We start from the raw sequence: 12326 nt of genomic DNA on the forward strand, positions 1-12326 counted from the left end.
ATAGTAGAAGAAAGTGGAGGTTAGTTTCTCACAATTCTGAAGGAAATGTCCATCCTCCTCCCACACCTCAAAAAAAATTACTTTCAAACTTGAGTTAAAACAAGATGTTTGCATAAAGCACTTCCTAGCAAGGATGACTACTCCATGCACTTGATTATTCCTAATGATATTCGAAATACCTTCACACATAAGCATCAGAACCAGAGGAGGCAAACACGATGAAGGCTAGCACTAAAGAGCGAGCCCATTGACTTAGCCAATGTTTCATTTATTGTTAAAAAGAGATGTTACCTGTACTCCACTTAGCTGTGTTTATGAGAAAATTTGGTAAGGTCTACAAAATTAGAGCCTTCTGTACTTTAGGTTAAGTTGGTTGTTGCTTGCATCCAGATGATGCATATGATTGGTCTCTTCATTGCCAAACAATGGGACCGATGATAGTACACTAACTCTTGAAGGAACATCATGCCCCTGCATGAGGTAAACTGAGGTCCTCTGACAAAGAGGTAAAGTACCTGTTACCAAGTGATTTGCTGCTTGTGAATACTGCTAAGTTGACCCTCTACACAGATGGAGGCAAAGAATCATATCTGAACATGGTTAGTGAATGGAACAGACTCTGAAGACTGAGCAAATTCTGGAGCACGCTGATAAATAACAGATGCACAACGGATCAAGATGGAAGCAGTCAACCCCCATATGAGATATTTCTCATTGTTCACTTTGAAGTCAAAATAATGAACACGATAATTGAATCCAATCCACTCCCTGTCCTCACAACGATAATTTTGATCCTGGCAAACAAAAGGGCATAAGAAACATCTCCATGAACTAACTATGCCATACAGTTGCTTCAAAATCAAGAAAAGCAACTAGAGTTCCCACACATCTTATACCTTTGCTATAAAAATGTGACATAGATTCTTATGACAAGAGAATGAAAAACTATCTTGGCAGAAGCCTTCAGCTTTAACCATTTAATGCCCAACATTTCAAAAAACCAATAATAGTACAACGAAGGGACATTCCTCTATGTAGCCAGATTTAGCCTCCTCTACAAAGTGGCTTATACCACACACTTGGCCTTATTGACTAGTCAAGGTATCATTTCACCGTTGATGAAAAAGGTGATAGTTGCATCTTTTGATTGGTCACAGATTATTACTAAACTAGAGACACTTCTTTATATCCTTGCTTGCTTCACATGATGCTAGATAAACTGATTATGTGCCACAGCATCCTGATCCAGCATGATGACATGGCACTCTGGAAGTTTTGTTGACTGCTAATTGGTCGCAATATTTAATTATCAGCACAAAGCTCTGGACAAACATTACTCAAGTCTCAATGATGTCGGCTACATGACATATTCATGGCATGGCTGAATGTGATTAGCAAGGTTGCATAAATATGGCGTACCTTATTATAAGGTACGTTTTAGTGTACAGTACGGTACTGTACCGTACTGCTGTACCATACTGTATGGATCTATACGTGGCAAGTTTTTTTCCCCCCCTCCCTGACTGACCTTTGGCCTGAGATCCTCCCGTAGTTATAGATTTTCCACTGCCCATAGTTGAATGTTCAAAAATGAATTGTTTTTTCATTCATTTTTCTGTATATATATGTAAACTATATAGTATATTTTTTATGTTTTAAGGACCTTACGTATTAAACGTACCTCAAAATCTTAACCCGTACCTGAATGTGTACCTTACCGTACTTTTCCACCTTGGTGATTAGCCATTATCTCGAAAAGACCTATATGGCTGCTTAGGTTCCCCTGACTCCCTGCTAAATAAGCTGCCCTGTTATCAATGAACTCTGAAGTCCAGGAACATAAGTGCCGATGGGAAGGTACAAGGCCCGTGTCTTCGGCTGAAAAAAACTTCTGCCGCGAACAAGAAATGTAACGGAGGAGCAGGTAGCCCTGGCATGCTGAATGAGATAGAGAGCATTTCCCTCCAACACCCTGGATAAGGACCTTTCTGTGAGTAGCTGAGTAGAGAACTGAGACTAAACCCACTAGCTCTAAACAGAGCTGGAGCTCCCCGCCTAGCAGCCTGCTGAACCCCCTCCGTTCGTCACAGCCCTTCTGCCCCCCACACAAACCCCCCCCCCCCCCCCCCCCCCCCCCCCTTTCCATGATCTCGGCTCTTGTCCTCCTTCCCACTCACACCCTTCTGCCCTGCCCATCCAAGCATACTGTTTCCGTCCACCTTCCAGCACCATCATTGTTTCTAGGTTTCACTGTCAATGTTCATTCGCCTTTTGAGCATAGCTGCTTCTAGCTCTTGTCATCTTCAGTTGGCAGTTGCTCAGCAGGTTAGCCAATAGCAGGCACGCTTGAGGGCAGAACCAAGATCTCCTGCAAGCCACGCTAGTCTGCAGCAAGGCTGGATCTCCGACATAACAGTTCCTCAGCAATGAGTACATTTAGTTTGAGTTTGGCTTCGCTGCTCTTGCAGATAGTCTCCTGCAGCTGAGCCCCATCGCAGTATGCAACGCACAACTTCGCCAGAGCTCCATGGCTTCACACCCGACTCTAAACCCCTGGACTCCATGGTTAGCTTTCTCGTCACCATCTGCCTCCCAGGGCTGGCAAAGGAGTCACAAGGTCAGATCCTTGTACAGGTGATAAGAGGCAGCTGCAGTGGCTCAGGCTGCCAGGCTCCTGTCCATCTGACCGATTCTCCCATCACACCCAAGAACCTCCCATGGCACCCTTTGATTCAGAGACTAAGTGGCTCTCATTTCATACAAAGGGCTGAGTTCCCAGGGCTCCCTGGCCCATGCTCATAGTCACATGGATGATGGGATGCGAAATGGGGACGGAAAAGATTGAGACTGGCCATTCCCTGTGACTATAGAGTGACATGGGACAGGAATGGGAACGGGAAGATGCTGCCATCCCCAACATTCCCGAGTCCCATTCCCTGTGACTATGCCATGCTTCATATGTCGCCACATGGGACATATCACATGGTCCAGCACTGCACTAGCTGACAGCAGCTGCAGCAGCAGTCACAACAAGACAGCCCCGACCAAAGAGGCCCAACACGAGAGCCACCACATCCCATGTCCCCCCCCCCCCCCCCCCCAAAAAGAAAAGGAAAAACAAACATCAATGGAGTCACTGCCCAAGCAGAGTTGGCATACTCCCGGCGGACACGCAACAGTGGGTGCGGATTTACTGTCACCAGCCTGGACATTTCCCAGTCTGAAAGGGGTCTGGTGGACTCCAGGATGTTTAAATATTTGGAAAGTACAAGCTTTGGGAATGGGGGATTATCCTAGAATACAAAAGGACCGCACTCCTAACATTTAGGAGAGTTGCTATTTTTGGCCCGACTCCGATGGAAATTCTGTTCGCGTCATTACATCTGGAATTGAGCAGATACCAAGAGTTGGCAAAGTACCTATGACAGAATGTCTACCAGTTGGGATATTTTTAGAGATAAAGTTTATGGAAGGACCCATCTCTTAGATTGGGGCAAGGAGGTGGACCAAAGTGAGACAAGTGGCCTGACATTTGTTAGAAAGTGGATCAAAGTGAGACAAGTGGCCTCACACTTGTCACTTCAGCTATTGTGTGGCTCTCCACTTGTCATCGTAGCCTTCTCTTGCCATTTTAGCTCATGGGAGGCCCAAATCTATAAATTGGAGCCCTCTCTCTTCATTAATGGAGGCTCTCTTGCTGCACACTAGCCTCTACCACCGTTACAGGCTGTCCTAATGATGGCTACTCTCTTTCTCTCGCTCTTGAAGGCTGCCCATGAAGAATACCGACTGTTGGGGACTGTTTTGGAGGCTTCCATCGCGAAGAAATACTGAAGGCAAGGGTATTTAATCATTTATTATGATTTCTAGCCATTGTACTTGTTGCACCAGCATTTGTACTTGCTGTACCAGCCGTCATACCTGCTGTACCAGCCACCGTACTGGCTGTACCAGCCACTATACCTACTGTACTAGTCATTGTACCTGCTGTACCAACATTTGTACTTGCTGTACCTACTGTACCGGCCATCGTACCGGCTGTACCAGCACTCTGTACTTGCTGTACCAACCATTGTACTTACTGTACCGGCTGAATGGAGAGTTGTACTTGCTGTACCAGCTCTATTGCATGAAGACCCATGGTTTTTGGGGAAGAATCAGTACCCACACGGAGGTATATGGATTATATTGTTGGCTCGGCATTTCTACAGCCTATGTTCCGGCTTGGTAGCCTTGTGTTGGGCTGTGTTATGGCATTTGTATAGGGATAATCCGGCATCTCCCGTGGGGAGAGTAAGGCCCCTCAAAGCTTGTACATGATATTATTCTCCTTGGGTAATAAAATACTCCAAGGGGGGGGTCGCCCATTCCGGCCTCTATGTGGTGTCACATGTGCAAGATCCATTTTCAGCATTTGTGGATGTTTTGTCCAGCTTTATGTTTTATGCAAAGTGATGATGGATATGTGTTAAGGCTGTGGCCATGTTTAAATGTTTTAATATGCATTGATGGTATCAACAAGTGTGCCGCGAGTTACATTAGTATCAGAGCATAGGCTTTCTTGGAAGCGGAGACTTCCTTCTATCAATAAGGAAGAGAAAAGATCTCAAGTCGGGACCACACTTACCATCATTGCTGTTAAGCATGGCCAGCCGCTTCATAGCTTATGAAGCAAGAGCATGAGCAGTAGGCAGCTTGTTGGTCCAAGGATTTATGAATTCACAGAATTTATCTTGGAAGTATGGAGTTGGCTTTATGAGCACACGTTTAGCACTCTTTCCATATGGATATTGTGGATTATATTATCATGCTTACAAGCAAGCTACATGGAGATATATCTCAGGATATCTTAAGGATATGGTGACGAGATATTTCTTTTGGTTTCATGACCAACCTGGCAAAGAAAAGCTAAGTATACTTTGAGTTTGTAAAGTTAGTGCTTTTGCTATGAAGTGTTTTTGATGTTCACTTGCTATGAAGTGTTTTTGATGTTCACTAACCCTTGTATAGCTATGCAAGGAGAAAGGTGTTATTGTTTGCCTTGAGATGGTTTCAAGGAAACATTGTTTATGGCTCCCTTTATTGGGATGGATTATATCTATGGAGATTTCTTTCTTGGACGAGATTTATATAGATATTGGGCTTCATAAGCAATTTCTATGGACGAATCTGTCCGAGTTTATAGAGACGAAATCTTTGGATATCTCATGGATATGATGCTTTTATGGATAAAGTCCACCTCTACTCCAAGGTGTGTGGTTAGCACGGAGTATGTGGTAAGAGGTATGGTATACAGGTCTATGGATTCCTAGACTTCTTTTCTAGGGATTTGGATCCATCCTCAGGATTATGGATTATGTTTATGACTCCCTTTTACTAGGATGGATTATTCTTTATAGCTCCCTTTATTTGGGATGCATTGGACTCATGGAACTCATGGTTCACATACCTTGTGTAGTGTTCTCTTGTCCTACGTGCTCTCTTGAAGATTGTTTCTACCATGTGTGGGTGAAACAATAGAGAGCAGATGGAAGGGAACATGGGCACTTCAGAGGGTAGTATGAAGCACAACATACCCTGTGTAGTGTTCTCTTGTCCTACGTGCTCTCTTGAAGATTGTTTCGACCATGTGTGGGTGGAACAATAGAGCGCAAATGGAAGGGAACATGGGCACTTGAGAGGGTAGTGTGAGTTGGTGGCCAAAATGCCTATAAACTATGTGCAGCAGAAATGCTTATGGAACACCAGGCTTGAGACATGGATTATGATATCTGAACTTATGGGACTGATTTGTCTCGCCCATTTATCTTGGGACATGATTATGATATCTAGACTTATGGGACTGTTTTTGTCTCGCCCATTTATCTTGGGACATGATTTTGATATTGGTATTATAGAGACTTATTTAGTCTCGCCCATTTCTTTGGGACATGGATTCTTCGGTTATATTGGATTTTTGAGACTGTCTCGTCTCACCCAATCGATGGGACATGATTATATCTTGAATATATGGCTTGAAGCTTAAAGTTGCGGACAACTTTTAAAAAGTTGAGGAGGATGTCACCAGCCTGGATATTTCCCAGTCTGAAAGGGGTCTGGTGGACTCCAGGATGTTTAAATATTTGGAAAGTACAAGCTTTGGGAATGGGGGATTATCCTAGAATACAAAAGGACCGCACTCCTAAAATTTAGGAGAGTTGCTATTTTTGGCCCGCCGACTCCGATGGAAATTCTGTTCGTGTCATTACATCTGGAATTGAGTAGATACCAAGAGTTGGCAAAGTGCCTATGACAGAATGTCTACCAGTTGGGATATTTTTAGAGATAAAGTTTATGGAAGGACCCATCTCTTAGATTGGGACATGTGGCAAGGAGGTGGACCAAAGTGAGACAAGTGGCCTGACATTTGTTAGAAAGTGGATCAAAGTGAGACAAGTGGCCTCACACTTGTCACTTCAGCTACTGTGTGGCTCTCCACTTGTCATCGTAGCCTTCTCTTGCCATTTTAGCTCATGGGAGGCCCAAATCTATAAATTGGAGCCCTCTCTCTTCATTAATGGAGGCTCTCTTGCTGCACACTAGCCTCTACCACCGTTACAGGCTGCCCTAATGCTACTCTCTTTCTCTCTCTCTTGAAGGCTGCCCATGAAGAATACCGGCTGTTGGGGACTGTTTTGGAGGCTTCCATCACGAAGAAATACTGAAGGCAAGGATATTTAATCATTTATTATGATTTCTAGCCATTGTACTTGTTGCACCAGCATTTGTACTTGCTATACCTGCTGTACCAGCCATCGTACCGGTTGTACCTGCTATACCAGCCACCATATCGGCTGTACCAACCACTGTACTTGTTGTACTAGTCATTGTAGCTACTGTACCAGCATTTGTACTTGTTGTACCTGCTGTACCAGCCACCGTACTGGCTGTACCAACCACTGTACCTATTGTACTAGCCACTGTACTTGCTATACCAACCATTGTACCTACTGTACCGGCTAAATGGAGAGTTGTACTTGCTGTACCAGCTCTATTGCATGAAGACCCATGGTTTTTGGGGAAGAATCAGTACCCACACGGAGGTATATGGATTATATTGTTGGCTCGGCATTTCTACAGCCTATGTTCCGGCTTGGTAGCCTTGTGTTGGGCTGTGTTATGGCATTTGTATAGGGATAATCCGGCATCTCCCGTGGGGAGAGTAAGGCCCCTCAAAGCTTGTACATGATATTATTCTCCTTGGGTAATAAAATACTCCAAGGGGGGGGGGGGGTCGGCCCATTCCGGCCTCTATGTGGTGTCACATGTGCAAGATCCATTTTTAGCATTTGTGGATGTTTTGTCCAGCTTTATGTTTTATGCAAAGTGATGATGGATATGTGTTAAGGCTGTGGCCATGTTTAAATGTTTTAATATGCATTGATGGTATCAACAAGTGTGTCAAAGGCCCTAGTCTCCCGGGCACCCGCCGGGAGTTACATTTACCACATGATCCATCCTCAATGACTCAAGAGGACATGTCGGCCACAACTACCATCCCTTTACCAGAGGAGACCCACTCAGTAGCCCCACCCAAACCGCATTTCCCAACAGCGGAGGCCCGCTCGGTCCAACCGTCACAGAGGAGCACCTGCCCAGCAGCAAGACCCAGCCCCCCCCCAAAACACCCTTGACGGCAGTCTCTGCCATCTCCTCACCCACCCCACATTCAGCACTGCCCGCCCACCCCCCGCCATGACCCAATGCTGCCCGGTCCAGCACTTCTCCAACCTGGTTGAGCCTACGATAGTGTCACACATACCCCCAATGCTACATGGACATACGAACCCTAATCATGTGCCAGTTTTGGGTCAGTGATGAACACTGTGTCCTGTTGTGAGCCCTAGTGTAGGGACATGTTAGGCCAGTCACCATCACACGTGCAACGGAAGCATGGCTGGAGAGATCCTGATAGACCACCTAGTTAACTACACAATGAACAACTCCTCAGCTCCCACCCCCACCTCCCCGCCCTCTCGAAAACCACCTCCTCCACCGGGGCCTACCCCACAACACCGCCCCCCCCAAGCCCCTCAGAGGAATACCACCCGCCTATGCTCTTTCAAGAGCTTCTCAAACCAGGTGGAGGTAACAGAGTACCCAGCCTCACCTCCAAGAGGCCCCTTGTTCCTACTGGAATACATAGTCGACTACGCTTTCTTAAGGTGTCTCCCGGTGGACTCAGCAGCAAAGTTTTTAAGGAGACCAGGGCACCATTGCGAGGTTGTGCCACTCTGCACCCACTACCCTGTGAAAGAAAGGAGGAAGGGGATGACTCATTTACGTGGAGTCGGGAACACGAGACATCGTTTACATGAGTTTAATACATGGGTGAAGGTTACCATGGAAGCTTGGGCATAAGCACCAAGAAGACATAGATGTCTATAGAGAAAAATATGATCAAAAAGGTACCATGCCCATGAGCCCTATGCCTAATACAGCCCAAGGCCCCCAAAAATACACATGTAAATGATCCTAAGCCCAAGTGCCTAGGCCCCATCCCCCATGTGCTTGTGCATACCAAATCTACTTCATTACAAAGCATCCCCTCCTACAATGATTTCGTCCTCGAAATCAAAGGGCGGTCGTGTACAAAACAAATACAAAAGCTATATACAAGGAGCCCATTACATGAACAAATGTCACCATTGCCGAGAGCCAATACCAATACATGAATCTCATGACCCTCGGGATCAAATGAAAAAGATGAAGGACTCCTGTCGATGATGAGGCTAGTCAAATATCCTCCAAGGTCAAATGGAAAAGATACGAAAATTGCCCCAAAGATGAAGTAATCCATACAATCGCGACAGCATGAAAGAAATGTAGATCCAAGCCATGTAGACCCCACAGCAATGGCTCCCAAACCACTTGGATCAAACAAAAGAAAATGTAGAAAGCCCATGTCGGTGATGCGACTAGCCAATCCTCCTAGGTGGAATGGATAACCACAATGTAGATCATCCAACCATGAAACAAATATGTGACCTCCCAGATCAAAGGAAAACTTAACAGTGCATCCAACAATCCGGAACATAAATCCAACACAACATCAGTAAGAGGAACTCCATCATCCATGGTCGTTGCACCAAATCCTCTTATCTCACAAAAATCCTGACTAATAGCCACACTATGCTTTGTTGTACCATGGCGTGCCACAATCATATATCATGCATCTCAAGTGACATAAGATGCATGTGAAAGTGAATGCCCCATTCCCATAGATCATAGAATCATATCAGCATCCACAAAATGTAAAGGCACATGCCTCATAACTAGCATTCCCATGTACATAGGTGTCATCCTCAAGATCGGCATGTTTGCTGCCAATGCATACTTCATCATTATCATGTATAGCATGTGCAAAATCCATGTGGTAGCCATGATCAATAGGAGTAGAATATGTCACCTCAAGACTCATCATCTCCATGAATAACATGTGTACCATCCATATATGCATGATCATCAATACATGCATAGACAATCTCATCATGAGAAAGTCCTCTCTCATATACATCAAGATCCACATCCTTTAAGTCCCCATAGTCAAATAATAGACCATCATATGTTGTCAAATCCGGACTCGAGAATGAATCATACAATGCATTCCCATAGATCTTCCACGAGTCACTCACCTGATGCATAATTATCTAAAGCATAGTCATCACATGTATCATCAATACATGAGTCATCATCCCTTGTGTCAACAACAATTGCATGCACATCTAAAACATCCTCAATGATCATGTCTTCATGATCTCGTGGCATCATATCATAAGCTGAAAATGTATCAATCAAAGCACTTGTGTGTTCCCATTGACCACGGACACATTGGTAATGACTTGTCGAGAAAGAACCGACATCGAGGTACCCTCATTTACTTGTCCACAAATTACAGCAAGTATCTCATCCACTTCAACACCCACAATGTGTGCATAAAGACCCACATAGTCATACTCTATGCAATGACCAAAAGGTTGAGTGAGCAGGTAAACTCTTTTATCCCTTTTGATACCCAAATCTTTCAACATGAGTTGAAGCATTCCATCCCCACTCAAGCGTGAAATGTAGCCAAGAATGGGTACCACCAACTCATTCATTTCTATCTTGCTTAACTCTACAAACTTGCCCTTGTAATTGACCCTTTGGGTATGCATGTGGACAAGTCCCACCAACATCATGATCTCAACAAGACTAATGTCCTCATCAAGTTGCACAATACTTTGAGATACTTGCATGAAATCTTTGTCTAATCTTTGCATAAACTCTCTATACTTTCCTTCTTTTTGATGTCGGGGACGCAAAAGGAAAAGTACCAATATCACTTCATATAACTAGATAGAGAGTCCTCATGTGAAAATATCATGCATCGATCTCTAAAGCACTTTTGCTCTTAGGCGGTCACAAAGTGTTCCACAATATCATATGCCAAATTCAACCAATCCCAACCATATTTGTGCATTTTCTTCAACCACCCTTTCGTTGAAATGAGAAGTCACTTTCTTCACTTTGTCAAACTTGCCACAAGGAAAGGCATGAAAATAAGCATCCCAATTACGAATACAATCCTTGAGTCCCATACAAGTGACTCTTTCACCATCAAATGCAAACAATCTTTGTGCAAATGGCTCTCCTCTTTTAAACCATAGACTACCCACTTATGTAGATGCCATATACTCAAGAAAAGCTTGCACTTTCATTGGTTTCAACAACCTTGCATGCATAAGTCCATACATCATGGAAAACCTAAATCTTGCTTTTGCATCCATGACCTTTTGACTTTGAACATTACTACCACAATGTTCTATACTTCTTATATCTTCAAAAGCATATTTTCCTTTGTCTTCACTCTAAATTGATAAAGGCCTTTGATAGGCATTTCCATCCATTACCCTTGAAGATGAAAAATCTCACGTTGGCCTTGCTTGAGAGAAGCCTTGTCCTTGTATACCATATATGCTTGAGGAAGATTGCTTAGTATAAACATTGCTTCTTGCAGCTTGCTTACATGGCATCAACATCCTCTTCATCACTATCCTCATCAATTGAGTTCGTAAGATCACTCTCAAGGATGTTGAGTTGAGACTCAACTCCACTTTCTTGGTTCCAATCACCATTGTGTAACATGCGGAAGCTTCGGAGAAGAATCGGTAACTTCAATACTCAGAAATCAGCACTCTTTTCGCGATGGAATTAACGCACAAACTGAATGAAGATGTGCAGAAAATAGAGAGAGAGAGAAAGAAAGAAAGAAAGAAAGAAAGATATATTAACGTCTACGAGAGTCGGCCTATGAGACAAAAAATAATACAACTGTGTTCTTCCGGTCATCGGAAGAAAAGAAACAAAAGAAAAAGTGTGCATGTGTCTGGATACAACTGTGAATCATCATGGATCGGTGGAGCCCATATACAAACAATATAAGGGAGGTGGGGATGTGGATGGAGTGCTAAGGCAAGATGCATCTCTATATGCTGAAGGGGTAGTACAAGCATGCTATGTAGATCTATGTCTAACTCCATCCAGTGCCATAAGAGGGATATAAGATATCATACATCGCCGATGCTGAGGCTGTGAATGGCATGAACATGTACCCTGAGTCTGAATGAAAGCGAGCTAGCCTCTCCTGTGTCTCCATCTGGTGTCTCATTCGGATAGCTGCTATCTCTCGGTGACGGAGTCGGGGTGCTCTATGTCCAGTCTGTCTAGGTCTCCTCCTGGCTCTCAATTCCTCTGCTCTCTGTGCGGTCACCCCACGTGGTACATCAGCTAGCACTGGCATAGCTCTCTGGAAGAAATCTGTGAGCTGGGACTGTCTCCCACCCCTAGTGGGAGCGGGTGTCTGGAGGAGTCTCTCTCGAGAACTATGAAGCTCTAGTAGTAGTCTGCCAAGCTGTCGCTGGTCCGAGGCCTCCATCAACTGATGTAGTGAAGAGTGCTCCTCAAACAATCCTGCATATCTATCTCTGACCCCCTGGTGGGCTCTACATCTACATACAAAGTGATCCTCAGTCTCCACCTCCTCGCGGCACAATCTACATATCCGCTCAGCTCTAGGAACCCGTGCCGCTCTCCCAGCCTCTATCTCTAGCTGATGTGATGAGACTCGTAGCTGTCCAATAGCAACGCGAGAGCTGTGTGGCATGTATACATCCATGTACCACGGTCGATGTATAAACCCATCCCCTGAGATGCTCATAAAGTGGTCTCTGTAGTACAGCATCTTCGGTGGTAGTGGGCTCTCTGGTGCTGTCCATGTCTCCTGTATGTAGTGCTGCCATATGTCC

The 12326-nt window shown here is 44.6% G+C and overlaps 1 protein-coding gene across 1 annotated transcript in view; it reads right to left on the reverse strand.

Moving 5' to 3' along the window:
• Positions 1-285: 285 nt before the first annotated feature.
• Positions 286-12326, reverse strand: part of LOC147634062 (nudix hydrolase 15, mitochondrial-like) — a 59560-nt gene continuing 47519 nt past the window's right edge. Inside the window, exon 4 of the mRNA XM_086805165.1 lies at positions 286-794. Within this exon, the coding sequence (XP_086661291.1) occupies positions 585-794 (210 nt within the window). The 3' untranslated portion in view covers positions 286-584. The remainder of the gene's footprint in view (positions 795-12326) is intronic.

The sequence above is a fragment of the Cibotium barometz genome, chromosome 11 (assembly GCF_041138505.1).
Source record: "Cibotium barometz isolate CiBa-2024 chromosome 11, ASM4113850v1, whole genome shotgun sequence".
In the NCBI taxonomy this organism is placed as follows: Eukaryota; Viridiplantae; Streptophyta; class Polypodiopsida; order Cyatheales; family Cibotiaceae; genus Cibotium; species Cibotium barometz.